Source organism: Bolinopsis microptera, chromosome 13 (genome assembly GCF_026151205.1).
Source record: "Bolinopsis microptera isolate Bmic1 chromosome 13, MBARI_Bmic_1.0, whole genome shotgun sequence".
Taxonomy (NCBI): domain Eukaryota; kingdom Metazoa; phylum Ctenophora; class Tentaculata; order Lobata; family Bolinopsidae; genus Bolinopsis; species Bolinopsis microptera.
The window spans coordinates 15230997-15252387 of record NC_087084.1 but is presented as its reverse complement, the minus strand read 5'-3'; the positions used below and the strand labels follow the sequence as shown (position 1 = coordinate 15252387).

Sequence of the window (21391 nt, the reverse complement as noted above, 5' to 3'; positions counted from 1 at the left end):
TCGGGTACAGGGATTACAGCTACAGGAACCCTTCAAGCGAATGAGCGACTCTCCTGATGCCTTCGCTAAATTGCAACGTAAACATCTGTCGTATGTGAGACTTTCCATAACCCTTCCGCACTTACACCGCCAAGCCATATTCTTTTTTCGTATTATATGAATGATTATATTAGTAAATTATACAATTATGTGTATATATAGATACAAGGTGTTTTTTTTGTAGAGTTATCAAATCAGTTACAACTACAGAAAACAATTGCAAGAGCGAGGTACTACTAGTACTAAAGGTCAACACTCATAATTGAGTTTAATTTGGGTAATTATGTTAAAATTTGAACCGATTAGTCAGCCAAAATCTGATTTTTAATTTATGTTAAAAAAGTTTAAAAAGTTAAAGTAATTAATGTTAAATTCCAAAATCTCGATCTTAGAATTTAACTTTTTTAACGTGGACCCCCCCCAACATAAATGATCTTCAAATTAAAAACTTAAAATCGAAACTCAAAAGGGGCGGAGTTCCAGATCTCGTTTGAGTCTCAGAACTTTCTGGCACATCTCGCTATACGTACTCTTGTAGGTGGAGCATGTCTTCTCCAGACCTGAAGTAACCATGGTAACTAATTACTACAGACCTGAAGTAACCATGGTAACTAATAACTACAGACCTGAAGTAACCATGGTAACTAAATACTACAGACCTGAAGTAACCTTGGTAACTAATTACTACAGACCTGAAGTAACCATGCAATGGTAACTAATTACTACAGACCTAAAGTAACCATGGTAACTAATAACTACAGACCTGAAGTAACCATGGTAACCAATTACTATAGACCTGAAGTAACCATGGTAACCAATTACTATAGACCTGAAGTAACCATGGTAACTAATTACTACAGACCTGAAGTAACCGTGGTAACTAATTATTACAGACCTGGGGTAACAATGGTAACTAATTATTACAGACCTGAAGTAACCATGGTAACTAATTACTACAGACCTGAAGCAATATCTGAACCATTTAATTCTTGCTATTATGATTAGAGATTTCTACCAAAAATAGCGAATAATACCCGTGTATGTACTCTTATCTCTAAGTATGACAGACGTACAAATTACATGTAACATAATGAATGATTACTACAAGATGTAACCATGGTAACGATGGATAATTACCAGGGTTACCAGGGTTACCATGGTTACCAGGGTTACCAGGTTACCAGGGTTACCATGGTAACACAGCTGCTAACTAACCGGAGTACTTCTGTTCCCAGAAGTTAGTAGTCTTCTCAGTTAGATTCTTCTGTTTCGCAAGCTTTTCTTTCATCGCTGTAATCTGTACGAAGAAACATTAATGTTTATATGTCTATAAACCGTGTGAGGTGGTATATTTAAACTAAAGTGGAAAATACCAACCAACTATCAAATCAATAAAATCCAACAGATCTTAACTAACCTCTTCCTCCATCCGGGAGTTCTTACTCCGCAAACGTTTCACTTCGTTCTCGGTGTTCTCGAACTTTCGTTGTGTTTCACTGGCTAACTTGGTCAAGTTTGCAATATCTGGGGTTTTTTTTGTGGGACCTTGAGGTGGAAGAGAGTTAATTAACATCTTAAACAGAACAAATAACGCAAAAAAGTAGCAAAAAGGATAAAAACAAAAATGGTATCATTATTTTGAGAAGAGTTACGACCATGTAAAGCTATATACGTACTTCTGTACGGGTTGTTGCTGTTTTTAGTTTTGTAACAGAACGGTTTTAACGCATTCAAAGCATCGCACTGAAAGGAACGTATCTCGTTGATAACAAACACTTGGTTCTGTAGTTGTTTCACCTGGAGCAATGTATAATGTATATTGTATACATAATGTATAATGTATACATTAGGTATATCATTAGTGGCGTAACGTTGTCTGTTGGCGCCCCCCCCCCCCCCCCCCCCGCCGAAAAAAGCGCTCCCCTGTTGGCGCCCCCTCCCCTTTTGGTGCCCCTCCCTAAAATTGAACAAATTAGGTGATTTTAGAGAATACGCCAGTAAAATCTCTAAAAAAGTGTGTATCTAGAGCAAAACGCGCAGTTTTGCTAGTACTTTAGTTAAGTTTTCGAAATTGTCCCACATTCAAACCACGATTTGGCGCCCCCCTAAGACGGCGCCCCCCCCCCCCCCCCCCCCCGCACAGCAGGGTCAGCGGGGGCCTTCGTTACGCCACTGTATATCATATAGTATATTTACAGTTAACAGTAGGAAATCATATTCTTGAGGAGCGACTGTTTGATTGCACATAGAAAAGGGAAAAATAATTATAAAAAAATCAAAATAAAGTGCCGGCCAATGCAGCTGAAATATCGATGATCAATATCATTGATTTATCATGAACGAATGGCATAATGAAGGTACTGTTCCATTCCTTTACCCCGATACCCACGTAACCTAGGTAACCTACCTTGTTACCTAGTTACAAGGTAACCTAGGTAACCTAGGTAACCTAGGTAACCTAGGTAACTTAGGTAACCTACCTTGTTAATCAAGGTCTTATTGTGCTCCGCTACCACAAATAATTCCTTCTGTTTCTCTGCCATCAGTCCGCTGACGCCCTGTAGTATTCAATAAATAAGAAATAAAATGATAAATTTGATTCAAAATATAATAGATGGTAAAAAATAATAATCCTTAAACTTAAATAACCCAGGTAGTTACGTAGCTTCCTTAAGATGCCTTTAACCGATAAGAAGTAGTAAATGAACAATTAGAAAAATAAAAAACCTCCAGATCTAATCATCTAATTGTTTAATTATCTAACCTCGAGGTCAAAGAGACGTCGCGCCTTGTCGTCTAGTTTCTTTTGCAGTTCCTCTACTTTAGAACTGTTCTCTTTCTCGTTCCTTTCCAGCTCACTAGATATGGGTAGTCTCATTAACAAATCATAACTGAGACACAAATGGTTCATTTATAGTCACTGATCTAGTTTTCCTTTGAGTACAACCATGGTCAGCCCCCCCCCCCCCCCTTTTGCTCCTTTTGGTACACATTGAAGTCCAGCAACCCCACTCCGTTTCTTACGAAGCTCAGCATATGCTCTAAAAATTCCAAAGAATATTTATCAATTAATGAGCTTAATAATATTACATGTTGCGTCGTGACAGAACTGCCATCTTCTCGTTCAGCCTCTTCTCGATCTCAAACAGCTGTTTCTGAGAATCCCTGCGTTCCTCCTCACATCTCAGAGTTAAATCAGCTACTTTGGTTTCTGCAGCAGCTAGCTCCAGCTTCTGCCGCTCCCACTCGTCTCTGTATACCTGGGATAGGGTCATGAGTATTTTTGAATCTGAGAATTTGACCATCTTCGCCAGAAATACTCAAAAATGTCTCAAAAATCATTTTTGAACCTGAGAAATTCAGCATGGATTCCTCATTTTCTCAAAAATTTTCCACTCAAAAATAGTGATATACCAAATTATTCTTCAATATTCATATTAGTGCGATGTGGTCCAAAAATACTCAAATCAATTTTTGAGACTGAGTTTTTGCTTCTCCTGGAAACTTTTTTCAAAATACTAAAAAACTCCTCATGTCTGGGAATGTTCTAGTAGGGGGGGGGGGGGGGGGGGGGTCTTATAAAACTGACCTGATTATAAGACCGCTCGTTCTGACACTGCCTAACTTGACTCAGATATCTTCTGTTCCGCCTCTCGTGCTGGAATCTCAGGTATTTCTCCAGCATCAGCTCCCCTTCCAGTACCACTACTGCTGATTGGTTACTCTCTGCAAAAAGGTTGTTAAAGTAATACCACGTTTCTGTTACCCCCTTTATTTAAGAATTGTAAGTCCCTAAAAAGCTTTTCTACAAATCTTTTCTACAGCTTCCTCAAGAGAATTATCGTACCTACCAAAACTATCATTTTCAAATCGGTGGCTGTTTTTTCTGCGGTGGACCATTCCAGGAGAAGATACTAATGTCTTGTCCAAATATGTTGATATCAGACCGTCGCTTATCGTGTTAACTTCTGAAATTTTGAGGAGTTATAGATTCGAACATATCACACGGATAAACTTAAGAAAATCCAACGAACAATAATTCGTTTTCGAACATGGTAAGATCAATGAATCGAGGCTTAAGCATACCTTACAGAATCAGACAGATGATAATATGAGTAAACTGTGACCGACCGCACAAGGCACGCAGCAAGTCGGCCGCGCGCGCGGCGTGGGAAATGTTTATATTAGCTGTAAGTATTTACAATTTCAAAATGTTGCCGCGTCTTACGAATATGTTGACAATATTAATGTCCCACTGAGACCATTGGTCCGTTTTGCCAGAATGAAAATGAAGAACTTTAACTGAACTAAAAAGAAGAAATAGGTTCAGTTCTGCCAACAACATTTTAAATTCAGATTTTTCAATGGGATAAAATTGATTCATAATTCTTGTTCAAAATAGATCTTTTGAAATACTAAAATACTGAATGATTCGGCAAATCCTGCTAGAATGTGAAACACAAGCAAACATCTTTAGAAGAGAAATTTATAAATTCCGCTCCATTAGGGAGTTTTTTGAGAGGGTGACCCTTTTTTGGGCAACGTGACCCCTAAAATGGGCCCCCCATTTTATGGCCGGCCAAACTTGAGAAGAGGTCGGAACAGTGTGAAGAGCACTGTGATGAAGTGTGGGCAGCATCGAGCTGCATCTCCAACACGTCCAATTACATCCCTTTTAAGGTGGCTAATGGGAAAGCCATTATGGGTAACTGGTAACATGAGATGGTCAGGTGACCACTTTGGCGTTAAATCATGCTATCTTGTGACCTCACGTGTCTCATTACTTGCCGCTCTGGAGGGTAGCAAGGAAATATTCTACAGATCCGAGCAAGGAAAGAGCTAGGTTGACATACAAGTAGGCCTGGGACCACTCAATGGGCAGTTTTAATACTTTCAACACTACTATATAACAAATAATTTGAGGTAAGATTAAGTTCCAATGTGTAACTGGTTCTCTCCGGAGACCAGACCTCACATCTTTTGGTAAGCCTTCCACAAGGAGGGCTCTAATAAACGATGCAATGATAAAGATAAACAGAGCTCCCGATGTATCCCGACAGCCAGCTCCGAGTCAGGTCCTCTTAGCATGGTTTTGTGATCACAACCAAAAAGTAGCCAGCAATGTTGTTACAATCAAAGTGCTAATCGCCAGCCATAAACCTAATATTCGCAGGAACTGGGGAATTAATTATTAAATGTAGTGGCCGTAATTTCATAACTTTCGGATACGGCCATACTCGGTTGAATACACCCCATCTCGTTCGATCTGGGAAGTTAAGCAACTGCAGGCCGGGTTAGTACTTGGATGGGTGACCGCCTGGGAATTCCCGGTGCCGTATCCTTTTGCAAATGATTTGTTAATTTCCTCATTTTTTGAGAGGGTGACCCTTTTTTGGGCAACGTGACCCCTAAAATGGGCCCCCCATTTTATGGCCGGCCAAACTTGAGAAGAGGTCGGAACAGTGTGAAGAGCACTGTGATGAAGTGTGGGCAGCATCGAGCTGCATCTCCAACACGTCCAATTACATCCCTTTTAAGGTGGCTAATGGGAAAGCCATTATGGGTAACATGAGATGGTCAGGTGACCACTTTGGCGTTAAATCATGCTATCTTGTGACCTCACGTGTCTCATTACTTGCCGCTCTGGAGGGTAGCAAGGAAATATTCTACAGATCCGAGCAAGGAAAGAGCTAGGTTGACATACAAGTAGGCCTGGGACCACTCAATGGGCAGTTTTAATACTTTCAACACTACTATATAACAAATAATTTGAGGTAAGATTAAGTTCCAATGTGTAACTGGTTCTCTCCGGAGACCAGACTTCACATCTTTTGGTAAGCCTTCCACAAGGAGGGCTCTAATAAACGATGCAATAATATAGATACACAGAGCCTTCCCGATGTGTCCCGACAGCCAGCTCCGAGTCAGATCCTCTTAGCATGGTTTTGTGATCACAACCAAAAAGTAGCCAGCAATGTTGTTACAATCAAAGTGCTAATCGCCAGCCATAAACCTAATATTCGCAGGAACTGGGGAATTAATTATTAAATGTAGTGGCCGTAATTTCATGACTTTTTTTGAGAGGGTGACCCTTTTTTGGGCAACGTGACCCCTAAAATGGGCCCCCCATTTTAAGGCCGGCCAAACTTGAGAAGAGGTCGGAACAGTGTGAAGAGCACTGTGATGAAGTGTGGGCAGCATCGAGCTGCATCTCCAACACGTCCAATTACATCCCTTTTAAGGTGGCTAATGGGAAAGCCATTATGGGCAACATGAGATGGTCAGGTGACCACTTTGGCGTTAAATCATGCTATCTTGTGACCTCACGTGTCTCATTACTTGCCGCTCTGGAGGGTAGCAAGGAAACATTCTACAGATCCGAGCAAGGAAAGAGCTAGGTTGACATATAAGTAGGCCTGGGACCACTCAATGGGCAGTTTTAATACTTTCAACACTACTATATAACAAATAATTTGAGGTAAGATTAAGTTCCAATGTGTAACTGGTTCTCTCCGGAGACCAGACCTCACATCTTTTGGTAAGCCTTCCACAAGGAGGGCTCTAATAAACGATGCAATGATAAAGATAAACAGAGCTCCCGATGTATCCCGACAGCCAGCTCCGAGTCAGATCCTCTTAGCATGGTTTTGTGATCACAACCAAAAAGTAGCCAGCAATGTTGTTACAATCAAAGTGCTAATCGCCAGCCATAAACCTAATATTCGCAGGAACTGGGGAATTAATTATTAAATGTAGTGGCCGTAATTTCATGACTTTTTTTGAGAGGGTGACCCTTTTTTGGGCAACGTGACCCCTAAAATGGGCCCCCCATTTTAAGGCCGGCCAAACTTGAGAAGAGGTCGGAACAGTGTGAAGAGCACTGTGATGAAGTGTGGGCAGCATCGAGCTGCATCTCCAACACGTCCAATTACATCCCTTTTAAGGTGGCTAATGGGAAAGCCATTATGGGCAACATGAGATGGTCAGGTGACCACTTTGGCGTTAAATCATGCTATCTTGTGACCTCACGTGTCTCATTACTTGCCGCTCTGGAGGGTAGCAAGGAAACATTCTACAGATCCGAGCAAGGAAAGAGCTAGGTTGACATATAAGTAGGCCTGGGACCACTCAATGGGCAGTTTTAATACTTTCAACACTACTATATAACAAATAATTTGAGGTAAGATTAAGTTCCAATGTGTAACTGGTTCTCTCCGGAGACCAGACTTCACATCTTTTGGTAAGCCTTCCACAAGGAGGGCTCTAATAAACGATGCAATAATATAGATACACAGAGCCTTCCCGATGTGTCCCGACAGCCAGCTCCGAGTCAGATCCTCTTAGCATGGTTTTGTGATCACAACCAAAAAGTAGCCAGCAATGTTGTTACAATCAAAGTGCTAATCGCCAGCCATAAACCTAATATTCGCAGGAACTGGGGAATTAATTATTAAATGTAGTGGCCGTAATTTCATAACTTTCGGATACGGCCATACTCGGTTGAATACACCCCATCTCGTTCGATCTGGGAAGTTAAGCAACTGCAGGCCGGGTTAGTACTTGGATGGGTGACCGCCTGGGAATTCCCGGTGCCGTATCCTTTTGCAAATGATTTGTTAATTTCCTCATTTTTTGAGAGGGTGACCCTTTTTTGGGCAACGTGACCCCTAAAATGGGCCCCCCATTTTATGGCCGGCCAAACTTGAGAAGAGGTCGGAACAGTGTGAAGAGCACTGTGATGAAGTGTGGGCAGCATCGAGCTGCATCTCCAACACGTCCAATTACATCCCTTTTAAGGTGGCTAATGGGAAAGCCATTATGGGTAACATGAGATGGTCAGGTGACCACTTTGGCGTTAAATCATGCTATCTTGTGACCTCACGTGTCTCATTACTTGCCGCTCTGGAGGGTAGCAAGGAAATATTCTACAGATCCGAGCAAGGAAAGAGCTAGGTTGACATACAAGTAGGCCTGGGACCACTCAATGGGCAGTTTTAATACTTTCAACACTACTATATAACAAATAATTTGAGGTAAGATTAAGTTCCAATGTGTAACTGGTTCTCTCCGGAGACCAGACCTCACATCTTTTGGTAAGCCTTCCACAAGGAGGGCTCTAATAAACGATGCAATGATAAAGATAAACAGAGCTCCCGATGTATCCCGACAGCCAGCTCCGAGTCAGATCCTCTTAGCATGGTTTTGTGATCACAACCAAAAAGTAGCCAGCAATGTTGTTACAATCAAAGTGCTAATCGCCAGCCATAAACCTAATATTCGCAGGAACTGGGGAATTAATTATTAAATGTAGTGGCCGTAATTTCATGACTTTTTTTGAGAGGGTGACCCTTTTTTGGGCAACGTGACCCCTAAAATGGGCCCCCCATTTTAAGGCCGGCCAAACTTGAGAAGAGGTCGGAACAGTGTGAAGAGCACTGTGATGAAGTGTGGGCAGCATCGGGCTGCATCTCCAACACGTCCAATTACATCCCTTTTAAGGTGGCTAATGGGAAAGCCATTATGGGCAACATGAGATGGTCAGGTGACCACTTTGGCGTTAAATCATGCTATCTTGTGACCTCACGTGTCTCATTACTTGCCGCTCTGGAGGGTAGCAAGGAAACATTCTACAGATCCGAGCAAGGAAAGAGCTAGGTTGACATATAAGTAGGCCTGGGACCACTCAATGGGCAGTTTTAATACTTTCAACACTACTATATAACAAATAATTTGAGGTAAGATTAAGTTCCAATGTGTAACTGGTTCTCTCCGGAGACCAGACTTCACATCTTTTGGTAAGCCTTCCACAAGGAGGGCTCTAATAAACGATGCAATAATATAGATACACAGAGCCTTCCCGATGTGTCCCGACAGCCAGCTCCGAGTCAGATCCTCTTAGCATGGTTTTGTGATCACAACCAAAAAGTAGCCAGCAATGTTGTTACAATCAAAGTGCTAATCGCCAGCCATAAACCTAATATTCGCAGGAACTGGGGAATTAATTATTAAATGTAGTGGCCGTAATTTCATGACTTTTTTTGAGAGGGTGACCCTTTTTTGGGCAACGTGACCCCTAAAATGGGCCCCCCATTTTAAGGCCGGCCAAACTTGAGAAGAGGTCGGAACAGTGTGAAGAGCACTGTGATGAAGTGTGGGCAGCATCGAGCTGCATCTCCAACACGTCCAATTACATCCCTTTTAAGGTGGCTAATGGGAAAGCCATTATGGGCAACATGAGATGGTCAGGTGACCACTTTGGCGTTAAATCATGCTATCTTGTGACCTCACGTGTCTCATTACTTGCCGCTCTGGAGGGTAGCAAGGAAACATTCTACAGATCCGAGCAAGGAAAGAGCTAGGTTGACATATAAGTAGGCCTGGGACCACTCAATGGGCAGTTTTAATACTTTCAACACTACTATATAACAAATAATTTGAGGTAAGATTAAGTTCCAATGTGTAACTGGTTCTCTCCGGAGACCAGACTTCACATCTTTTGGTAAGCCTTCCACAAGGAGGGCTCTAATAAACGATGCAATAATATAGATACACAGAGCCTTCCCGATGTATCCCGACAGCCAGCTCCGAGTCAGGTCCTCTTAGCATGGTTTTGTGATCACAACCAAAAAGTAGCCAGCAATGTTGTTACAATCAAAGTGCTAATCGCCAGCCATAAACCTAATATTCGCAGGAACTGGGGAATTAATTATTAAATGTAGTGGCCGTAATTTCATAACTTTCGGATACGGCCATACTCGGTTGAATACACCCCATCTCGTTCGATCTGGGAAGTTAAGCAACTGCAGGCCGGGTTAGTACTTGGATGGGTGACCGCCTGGGAATTCCCGGTGCCGTATCCTTTTGCAAATGATTTGTTAATTTCCTAATTTTTTGAGAGGGTGACCCTTTTTTGGACAATGTGACCCCTAAAATGGGCCCCCCCATTCTATGGCCGGCTAAACTTGAGAAGAGGTCGGAACAGTGTGAAGAGCACTGTGATGAAGTGTGGGCAGCATCGAGCTGCATCTCCAACACGTCCAATTACATCCCTTTTAAGGTGGCTAATGGGAAAGCCATTATGGGCAACATGAGATGGTCAGGTGACCACTTTGGCGTTAAATCATGCTATCTTGTGACCTCACGTGTCTCATTACTTGCCGCTCTGGAGGGTAGCAAGGAAACATTCTACAGATCCGAGCAAGGAAAGAGCTAGGTTGACATATAAGTAGGCCTGGGACCACTCATTGGGCAGTTTTAAAACTTTCAACACTACTATATAACAAATAATTTGAGGTAAGATTAAGTTCCAATGTGTAAATGGTTCTCTCCGGAGACCAGACCTCACATCTTTTGGTAAGCCTTCCACAAGGAGGGCTCTAATAAACGATGCAATAATATAGATACACAGAGCCTTCCCGATGTATCCCGACAGCCAGCTCCGAGTCAGGTCCTCTTAGCATGGTTTTGTGATCACAACCAAAAAGTAGCCAGCAATGTTGTTACAATCAAAGTGCTAATCGCCAGCCATAAACCTAATATTCGCAGGAACTGGGGAATTAATTATTAAATGTAGTGGCCGTAATTTCATAACTTTCGGATACGGCCATACTCGGTTGAATACACCCCATCTCGTTCGATCTGGGAAGTTAAGCAACTGCAGGCCGGGTTAGTACTTGGATGGGTGACCGCCTGGGAATTCCCGGTGCCGTATCCTTTTGCAAATGATTTGTTAATTTCCTCATTTTTTGAGAGGGTGACCCTTTTTTGGGCAACGTGACCCCTAAAATGGGCCCCCCATTTTATGGCCGGCCAAACTTGAGAAGAGGTCGGAACAGTGTGAAGAGCACTGTGATGAAGTGTGGGCAGCATCGAGCTGCATCTCCAACACGTCCAATTACATCCCAAGAAAGTGAAACTCATTTTATATTTCTGCCTTTGGATTCATCACCTGACTCAGCAAGCCCACGGTAACATTCAGTTCCTCTTTCTTTATCCTGTTTTGAAACTGTCACTCTAATTTTATTCTGCGGCGCCGTAACTCAAGATTTCATCATCACCTGACTAAACAGTAAACAAGCTCAGTATCTCTTTCTTTATGCTCAGTTTCTCTTTCTTTATGCAGCCCTCTATTCGGAGGGGCAGATTAAGAAAGAGGAACTATGATTCTGCTGTTGTTCGAGGCGAGACATTACGGACGATTAGCAGATAGCAGCTCTGCAATGTCACGTGTTGCACACTGCACAGTGCACACGGTGAGAGTCAAGCACGTCACGTGGTGCACACGGTGAGAGTCAAGCACGTCACGTGGTGTGACGTCACGATTAGGGTTGTGCAGCAGATTAAGAAAGAGAAACTATTACCTTCATCGTGCATCAGGCATCTATATTCTATATTATATAAGATTAAGAAAGAGAAACATCAGGCGTCTATATTCTATATTATATAAGATTAAGAAAGAGAAACATCAGGCGTCTATATTCTATATTATATAAGATTAAGAAAGAGAAACATCAGGCGTCTATATTCTATATATAAGAAGGTTCAATCTGGTCAGTTTTATAAGTTCTCTCATATGTCATTGCCTGTCTTGCCTTACACAAGTTACAGGCCTTGTTACAGGTCTTATTATCTGTACACTCTTCTTTCACACACCATTTTATTTTCTTTTATGGAATGATTAAGGTTTTTATGCAATGGAGATTCGGAGAATGGTTTAATCGGTGGTTTTTATTTATCCTTAGTGATACTAGAGTACTAGACTAAAATAGCCTTTTGTCATTATTTATCATTAATTATAGCGGCGGGTTCTATCTGAAATACATACGTAATACTAATTATATCACAAAATGTTGCTCCCGGACAGAGTGTATTGAGGGAGGGAGTGTGGGAGGGAGCATATTGGCCTTCTTGCCATTTACCGGTCGCCCTGACATCATGCTTGGTGCTAACTGTCGGGACGCGGTGCTTTATACTTTTATAGGAAGTTCAATTGTGATACGTTAAAGTATGTTTAATGTTAAGTATGTTTAATATTAAGTGTGTTTAATGTTAAGTATGTTTAATGGTTAGGGTTAAGGTTAGTCTAAATTGTCTAAATTGGGTTCATTTGCCGATACACTAGTACTAGAATATTAGTCGTTACCAGTTTGCTAGATAGTATCATTTACTCATTTAGTGTTACTTACTTATGTTACTTATGTGATGCTTTAGCTGCGCTGCAGCAGGGCCATCAACTGAAATGACCACCCTTATGCTTTACTTCGGACAACCATGGCTTTATAGTCACGGCATGTAACCGGCACTTACAGGAAACCGAAGGATCAAGTCTAACGCCAGCGACGGTTAAGGTATTATACCACACTTTCTTCGCCCGAAGCTTCGCTGTATTGATCATGTACAGCTCCTCATTTAACCCTCACACACGATTTCTCGAGCATTCGGCTGAGTAGACCGGGGGGCTGCATAGGTCCAACGGAACCCTTAGCAGAGCGTCAACGACGCTCACCCCATGGCTAGCGGCACAGACGGGAATCGAACCTGGGACCCTGTGAATGCGAGGCATTTCACAAGCAAGCTGACTAACGAACTGCGCCACATAGCCATCATAGTGTCTGTGATGTTAGATGTACACCAAAACAACAAAATGCAATGTGTTGTTCAGCATATTTCCCACAATTAATCCAATCGTTACTACAATATTAAGTTCATTATAAATTAGAACTTAAGTTTATGCTGATTAACTTTAATAAGATAATGAATAATCATGTTAATGATTACCTAATAACTATAAAATACATATAACATATACATATAATTCTAGCAACAGCTTCAACCCAATCCAAGATGAGATCTATGCTTATTGCGCTATGCCTGGTTCTCACCGAAGGTAGCTAACTTAATGTGCTTTATTTTTCAGTTTATACAACATATTACTATCAATAACACTTGCTAATTGAGATAATAGTATCACTTATTTTATTATTAACTCGTCTGAACTTGATGAATGATTATCTCCAATTCCAACTAATCTACCTTGCAATGTTCCTCAAGCAACCAGCAAGAGCTTCATGTGCTACGATTTCTCATTTGACTCAAAAACGAGGGTGTTCGCCCAAGCAGTCAACCCCACAACTTGCCCAATAGAAACCGATCCTGTTTGCAACATGTTAGTTTATCATAATTGAATTTAAACTTGTTTTGAGATCTAATCTAAATTACACTAAAATCAGGGTGGACCAAAATTAACTCAATCTCTTCAGTCTAGTAGAAGTATTCTCACAGTATTCTCACAGTATTCTCACAGTATTCTCACAGTATTCTCACAGTATTCTCACAGTATTCTCACAGTATTCTCACAGTATTCTGACAGTATTCTCACAGTATTCTGACAGTATTCTCACAGTATTCTCACAGTATTCTCACAGTATTCTCACAGTATTCTCACAGTATTCTCACAGTATTCTCACAGTATTCTCACAGTATTCTCACAGTATTCTCACAGTATTCTCACAGTATTCTCACAGTATTCTCACAGCATTCTCACAGCATTCTCACAACTTATTCTCACAGTATTCTCACAGTATTCTCACAGTATTCTCACAGTATTCTCACAGTATTTTCACAGTCAGCTCAGGACAGTCTGTACAGTTTGTCATTGTTCACGATGAGACTGAATTTTATCAATATTCGTGATATGATAGATATCGCCGAAGTAACGTCTATGAATAGTAATTTTTCAAATTTCCATTAAGTTTAACATACTTGATACTGCACAATTTCAGTCCCGACATCACTGCCATGAACGACTATATCAGCCCCAACGCTGGATGTGGCCCCTGTGCAGCTAACAGCACATGTCATGAGTGTAAAGGAGATGGATGTAACTCTGCCACTACCATCACTACCTTCTTCCCCCTCCCCCTCTCCCTCGTCACTCTTATCTACAATCTTATCTACACTCTGGTATAAGGAGGACTCTATTATGATTCCGTTTGATTCAGCAATTTATAAATTTTTAATACGTACTTCTTTTAAGGCATAATGCCAATTGGCATAATGCCAATTGACAGTTTTATTAGCTTTAAAAGAGCTTTTTATCTGACTGATGGAATTCTTTTAATATTACAGAGAGATTGAGATAATTCTTTCTGTTATGACTGTAGAATCAAATTAGTGCTAGGATTAGAATTGATTTTGAAACTGAAATTGTGTTTGCTAAGTGACATATTGGTTTTTAATAAAGAGTTTGAATTGTTAAAATCCGATTACATTCCTTTTAAGGTGACTTATAAAAATTCCAATGTGAGCATCAATCAACATGAGATGGTCAGGTGACTACTTTGGCGTCTCACGTGTCAAACAGCTCCAAATGTATCCCCCGACAGCCGTGTCTTGATCAGTATGTGGTAGTTTCTCTTATATTATTAGGAGGTTTAGTTTTCTCTTATATTATTAGGAGGTTTAGTTTTCTCTTATATTATTAGGAGGTTTAGTTTTCTCTTATATTATTAGGAGGTTTAGTTTTCTCTTATATTATTAGGAGGTTTAGTTTTCTCTTATATTATTAGGAGGTTTAGTTTTCTCTTATATTATTAGGAGGTTTAGTTCTCTCTTATATTATTAGGAGGTTTAGTTTTCTCTTATATTATTAGGAGGTTTAGTTTTCTCTTATATTATTAGGAGGTTTAGTTTTCTCTTATATTATTAGGAGGTTTAGTTTTCTCTTATATTATTAGGAGGTTTAGTTTTCTCTTATATTATTAGGAGGTTTAGTTTTCTCTTATATTATTAGGAGGTTTAGTTTTCTCTTATTTTATTAGGAGGTTTAGTTTTCTCTTATATTATTAGGAGGTTTAGTTTTCTCTTATTTTATTAGGAGGTTTAGTTTTCTCTTATATTATTAGGAGGTTTAGTTTTCTCTTATATTATTAGGAGGTTTAGTTTTCTCTTATTTTATTAGGAGGTTTAGTTTTCTCTTATATTATTAGGAGGTTTAGTTCTCTCTTATATTATTAGGAGGGTCGCCGCTCTACACTCAGCAGGCTTAGTCCTACAGGTAGGGCTACATCCTGAACTGTATCTATGATAGTATGGTAACCTACACTTGTGTCCTACACTTGTGTCCTACACTTGTGTCCTACACTTGTGTCATACACTTGTGTCCTACACTTGTGTCCTACACTTGTGTCTAACACTTGTGTCCTATACTTGTGTCCTACACTAAACACTTGTGTCCTACACTTGTGTCCTACACTTGTGTCCTCCACTTGTGTCCTACACTTGTGTCCTACACTTGTGTCCTACACTTGTGTCCTACACTTGTGTCCTACACTTGTGTCCTACACTTGTGTCCTACACTTGTGTCCTACACCGGGGGAACTGTTGAGACCTCAGTAGACTTCACCTTTTGATGTGGCCTCAATGAAGGTAGGGTGGGCGCCAAAACGTCAGGATATGGTTATTGGTTACCGAATAGTTTGATTAATACTAATTACTAGGGCCCAATATTCGGCATTTGATAATAGAATATCTAACTAACCGGAATTTCAAGTTAAATGTAAGTTCTTACCGCTATTATTCTTAGAACTTGAAACTTCAGAGGTCTGACTAGCTATACTCCTATTCGCCTGAAATTATCAAACAGTAACAAAACTACACACTACACGTGCTACTACTACTATCAAACAGTTACCTAACAACAGTAATAGTACAACTACTATCAAACAGTAGTGTTACCCGGCCCAAACAGTTAGCAACAGGTATGTAACCATAGCAACAGGAATGTAACCATAGCAAACAGTTAGGTGAAAATTGAGAATTGAGATCCTGAATGAAAGCAGAACATTATTTTTGATACATTTATTTTCATTAAGTCTTTCTCTCAAATCATTTTTTGAATATTCTAAGTCCAATATTCTGAAGCAAGCAAAATGTTATTAAAAATACACTAAATTAAGTTAATTTTAACATACACTGTTACTATCGACAGATTCCCAACTTATATCGTGCATTTCCGTCACCTCGCCCTCTTTAACCCCGGCTATCATCCTCGCCTGAATAAAAAATAATAACAATGAAGGGCACACAATAACTAGAACCTTATTATTTTAATCTCTTTATATAGAGACTCTAGGTTATAGATTCGTTCTAGTATGTCATACTAGAACGAATCTATATGCTAGAGTGAGTAACAAGTAGGGTAACTAGTAGGGTAACTAGTAGGGTAACTATGGTAATTATGGTAACTATGGTAACCTCGTACAGGAGATCCAGTGTTTCTGTGTAGCAGCTCACCTCCCAGATTATATCATGTGATTCCCAGTCGGACATTGAGTGGGGACACTTCATGCCTTCCTCCTGCAACACAAATATTTCAAATACCTGCACATTCCGAAAACTAGGTATACAATTTACGGGTTCCAATATTGGAAGGTTTTAGATATTTGTCCCATCTGCAGGACTGGTTAGTTCTCTGGGATGTTTATTAAACTGTCGGAGAGCTACAGGAGGGGGGGGGTGTAGATTAACAGTGTTATATAACGAAATAACTGACACTAGCTTGAGTAGGAGGCTGCAAGAGGGCTGCATGCAGTTTCAGCATTGTCCCGTAAGTTAACACAAAGTGTCCAGTAGGAGTTCCCTCTTCCAGAGTCTGAGCCCAGGTCACTAGTTGTACTGGGTAGAGGCTGTACAGTGTTACCATGTAGTGGAAACAGATCCGCTGTATCAGCTCCCACGGTTTACCTCCTGGGGGAAACATGTTACCTCCTGGGGGAAACATTTATAGTGTAAAGCCGTAGTACATACATATTACATTACACTGAATCGAACTTACACAGTGTAATTTCCTCCAGTCTGCACCGCGCGCCTATATAAACGTACTCGGCGCAGACTGGAGGAAATTACACTGTGTAAGGCGTAAGCTCTAGTGTAATGTAATAAGTATGTACTACGGCTTAATTCATCATGTGATATGAATTTTGCTCTAAAGAAGTAGCCTAGCATTGTTTCCCTTCGTCCAAAATGCAATACACATGGTTTATAGTATGTAAGTATGTAAGTAGTGTATGTAATGCTATTTCTGTATTATGCATTATATCTTTTAAAACTCATATGAAATTTGACACTCGTCTTAATGAACCATTGTTGAAGCTTATCACAGCATATATATCACACTGATTATTCTAATTGTACATTACCTTTCTTCTGATAGGTAATGTATAGGAAAACAAATAAAACATTACCTTTCTTCTGATAGGTAATGTATAGGAAAACATTACCTTTCTTCTGATAGGTAATGTATAGGAAAACAAATAAAACATTACCTTTCTTCTGATAGGTAATGCATAGGAAAAAAAAAAACATTACCTTTCTTCTGATAGGTAATGTATAGGAAAACAAATAAAACATTACCTTTCTTCTGATAGGTAATGTAAAGGAAAACAAATAAAACATTACCTTTCTTCTGATAGGTAATGTATAGGAAAACAAATACAACATTACCTTTCTTCTGATAGGTAATGTATAGGAAAACATTACCTTTCTTCTGATAGGTAATGTATAGGAAAACAAATAAAACATTACCTTTCTTCTTCTGATAGGTAATGTATAGGAAAACAAATAAAACATTACCTTTCTTCTTCAATATGTAATGTATAGGAAAACAAATAAAACATTACCTTTCTTTTGATAGGTAATGTATAGTAAAACAAATAAAACATTACCTTTCTTCTTCAATATGTAATGCATAGGAAAACAAATAAAACATTACCTTTCTTCTGATAGGTAATGTATAGGAAAACATTACCTTTCTTCTGATAGGTAATGTATAGGAAAACAAATAAAACATTACCTTTCTTCTTCTGATAGGTAATGTATAGGAAAACAAATAAAACATTACCTTTCTTCTTCAATATGTAATGTATAGGAAAACAAATAAAACATTACCTTTCTTTTGATAGGTAATGTATAGTAAAACAAATAAAACATTACCTTTCTTCTTCAATATGTAATGCATAGGAAAACAAATAAAACATTACCTTTCTTCTGATAGGTAATGTATAGTAAAACAAATAAAACATTACCTTTCTTCTTCAATATGTAATGCATAGGAAAACAAATAAAACATTACCTTTCTTCTGATAGGTAATGTATAGGAAAACAAATAAAACATTACCTTTCTTCTGATAGGTAATGTATAGGAAAACAAATAAAACATTACCTTTCTTCTGATAAACAGTGAGAACTTGGTCTAGAAGAGAGAACAGTTCGTTTAGAGAGGCCTCCAGTCGCACAGGAGAAAGAGGGAGTAACATGGAAACAAACACCAGTCCTAGTGGCATACACTCCGCACTGTCTTCTGACTGAGGATATCTCAAACTTACATAGCTTGGAAATTTGCACAAATGTCTATCTATAAACTTTAGGACTTGGAAGCGTTTTGTAACTAACTTTACATGTTAGCCGATAGAATATGAATATAATAGGTTTACACAAGTTACACCCTTAATAATAACCCTGATAAACTAAAATACCTTGAAAGCAGCTAGCATATCATTGAGCATTGGGTGGCCGACAAATAGATACATCCAAGAAGGCTCCGGGTCACACCTCAGTAGAGTGGTGAGAAGAACCAGAGTAGGTTTCAGATTGTGAGAGGGTAACCGGACAAACTCAAGATACAACTGAAAACACGGTTATTTATTTATTATCGTCGTGTTATGTGGGATGTTGGTTCTACAGAACATCTTATCACATGATGTGTCAAACACCTACTGTCAATATTTTTATGATTGTTTTTAATTCTAAATATTGTATAATAAGATCCAAACTATCAGCACTGTTTATAATTTACCCAGTGTTTATAATTTACCCACACTCCACAGGCAGTAATCAGTTTAGTTCATTATTGTTATATAAAATTGCTGTGCTGTTTCTTACCGAATCATAAAGAAGCTGTGCTCTGCTTTCAGTGGCAAGAGATATGATGATGTGCATCACATTCTCAGAAAACGAAACATAATACTGCTCAATCAGCAAGATCAAAACTTGATCATTTTCTGATATGCTGCTATTAACCTGGAATACAGAAATATTTCAACCTAAATCATTTCTAAATATCCTGAGTTTCACTCACTAATGGTTGACCCAAAAATGAAACATTGTTAGTTAGAATTTGATATAATAACGTAACTACTCCCTGCTACTAGAGTGATGGGATCATATAACTACCATGATTATATAATATATAATTTTAGTACTTTAAAACATACAATACATGTAGGTAAAACATACAATCTGAATTGCAGCGTTTCTCTCCTTGATGTCCCTACTATCCAGCTGCATGATTATCTCATCTATTGGTAACTTCTCCATTTCCTGTTTGATGTTCACTTGTTGTCACCTTCAATTTTATTTGTACAATTACGAATTAGCTAAATAAACTAATCAGTTTGTGTATCTTTATGTGATGTTAGGAGAAGGGTAAGTTACATTTAGGTATGTTGTGTAAAAGATATACACTGGTAAAATCTCTAAAAAAGTGTGTTTTTAAATCAAAACGGGTAGTTTCGCAACATCAATAATAATCAGTTAAACAAAATATTTCAGTTAAACAAAAATTTCAATTTTATGCCATTTATTACAGAATAAACAAGTTAACAATAAATCGATTTGATATTTAAAGGACTCCTAATTCAATGTGTAGTATGGTTGTCACTCTGAATAGATTAGAATAGATTAGATATAGGTTGACGGGGCAAAGGAGTGTGCGTGCTGTTCGCTATTGCTCACACCAAACGGCAACCTAGTAAATGTTTTGTATGGACACTGGTCTCCATCACGATACAAAATTAGGATAGTAGAATTTATTGTAAAACAATTAGGAGTGGAGGTAGCGGTGTGGTGACAGCCCACTGATTTAGAGTTGTTTTTAAATGAGCATAATGGGTATATTTTTGGACCTAAAGCAAAGGCGCAGGCTGCAGTATGGCAACTTTAAAATTGGTTCTTTTCTAATAATTTATTAAATATCAGTTTAAAAATATATGAATCTGGGATCTGTTCAGTGTCCAGTCCTATACAAATTTGAAAAAGCCTCCTAAATTAAATATTATAAACGTCTCAATAATGGAAATAGTCACACAATTAAGAAATTTACCAAATTCTTAATATCTACCTAAGAGAAAAATACCTACCTAAATTAATTGCTACCTGTAATACACTAAATATTAGGTTAAATACATAGGTGGTGGAGTCAGCACAAATTTACCAAAATCAAATTGTTTAATAGGAGGAACCTGTGGGCCGAGAACACTGGATTAAATTTGTTGAAGGGGATTGTTTTCAAATGACAGCTGCATTATGTTATGTCACTTGAGGTCCATGCTGAATCATTATAAGCATGTTGCAGCTTTAGAAGTGCCTTTTTCAGGCAACTTTTAGCAAGGCTAATCTTGTAGGAGTAGTCAAAAAGCTTAAGTTTAGGTGCAATTGTGCTCCAAATTTTGGTGGATCTTGATACAAAGTCATTAGATGGGAGTTGTGAGATGAGAGTGGTTTCCTTTCTAGAAGATAGCTGATTATGCTGTTGCAGTGATGTTGAGCATCTGAGTTTTAGTACTTTCAAAACTTCCATAAATGTGTGATATGTATATAAATTTTTGAAAACCAGGATGTTTTGTTGCTTGAAAAGTGGTTTAAAGTGCTCTAGTTGGGAGAATGTATGGTCAAGTGCCTGGTTGTCAAACTGTCTTGTTCTTGCACATGTTAGGAACTTGTTTAGGTATGCCTCTTTATCACCAAAGAGGACACGTACCCAGTGCTTCTGAGGCAGCCAGATACTTGCTGTCCTAAAGAGTGCTGCATCACCCCAAACTGAGATACAATACAGTGTGTTGCTACACACTGTATAGCATGTGGATCAAGCGCGGTGCCGCGCCTAAGCAGCAAAAGAGTTATTTATTTTAAAATTTATTTTTGTATCTCAAAAATGATGTAAAGTTTTTAATATGACGTAGAATTAAAGCTATTTCCGTACAGCCTAAGTGCTAAGCATGCTCGTTAGAAAAACTATGAACAATGAACATAACATGCTAGCTTTCTTTATTTTTGTAAGTCGCGTCGGCTGACATCTTGGGTTGTACTGGATGTAACAAGTTTATTATCGGATGTCTACTTATATTTATTATGATATCATTATTCATTGTAATGGCAATAAAATTTAAATTTTGTTTTACTTAAAATTTTGTTTTACTTAATATGTAAGGTGGGATTCAATTAGTGTGTGGTAGAGGTCTTTATGGAGTTCCTTCGGTACAGAGTCCCTAATTCTATTTAAGGTTGCAGAGGCATA

General features: G+C 39.0%; 1 protein-coding gene, 1 long non-coding RNA gene and 4 other non-coding genes across 6 annotated transcripts in view; 5 read left to right on the top strand and 1 right to left on the bottom strand.

Moving 5' to 3' along the window:
* Positions 1-467: 467 nt before the first annotated feature.
* Positions 468-19412, bottom strand: LOC134825172 (uncharacterized). Its single transcript, XM_063837323.1, has 17 exons — positions 19333-19412; positions 18979-19116; positions 18573-18722; positions 18260-18401; positions 16592-16785; positions 16294-16395; positions 16011-16091; positions 15608-15665; positions 3891-4007; positions 3629-3765; positions 3130-3299; positions 2804-2897; positions 2520-2597; positions 1716-1836; positions 1457-1584; positions 1255-1336; positions 468-599 (listed from the first exon to the last, which is right to left on the bottom strand). The coding sequence occupies exons 1-17, from the start codon at positions 19381-19383 to the stop codon at positions 502-504; spliced, it is 1941 nt and encodes a 646-aa protein (XP_063693393.1). The 5' UTR covers positions 19384-19412; the 3' UTR covers positions 468-501.
* Positions 5263-5381, top strand: LOC134825602 (5S ribosomal RNA). The gene has a single exon (XR_010161582.1). It is a non-coding gene; the product is annotated as a 5S ribosomal RNA (ribosomal RNA).
* LOC134825601 (5S ribosomal RNA) lies at positions 7522-7640 on the top strand. Its single transcript, XR_010161581.1, has one exon. It is a non-coding gene; the product is annotated as a 5S ribosomal RNA (ribosomal RNA).
* Positions 9781-9899, top strand: LOC134825600 (5S ribosomal RNA). Its single transcript, XR_010161580.1, has one exon. It is a non-coding gene; the product is annotated as a 5S ribosomal RNA (ribosomal RNA).
* The window catches only part of LOC134825173 (uncharacterized), a 101275-nt gene continuing 90185 nt past the window's right edge, over positions 10302-21391 (top strand). The window contains exon 1 of the long non-coding RNA XR_010161498.1: positions 10302-10332. This is a non-coding gene — a long non-coding RNA (uncharacterized LOC134825173). The remainder of the gene's footprint in view (positions 10333-21391) is intronic.
* LOC134825599 (5S ribosomal RNA) lies at positions 10635-10753 on the top strand. The gene has a single exon (XR_010161579.1). It is a non-coding gene; the product is annotated as a 5S ribosomal RNA (ribosomal RNA).

What these genes read in the sequence shown, in the direction of transcription:
- LOC134825172 (XM_063837323.1), bottom strand. Translation starts at nt 19,383, where the DNA reads ATGCAGCTGGATAGTAGGGACATCAAGGAGAGAAACGCTGCAATTCAG. An exon ending in ATAAGACCTTGATTAACAAG is followed by an intron (nt 1,837 to 2,519) that starts GTAGGTTACCTA and finishes ACATTGCTCCAG; the next exon opens with GTGAAACAACTACAGAACCA. An exon ending in CTGGGAACAGAAGTACTCCG is followed by an intron (nt 600 to 1,254) that starts GTTAGTTAGCAG and finishes TGGTTACTTCAG; the next exon opens with GTCTGGAGAAGACATGCTCC.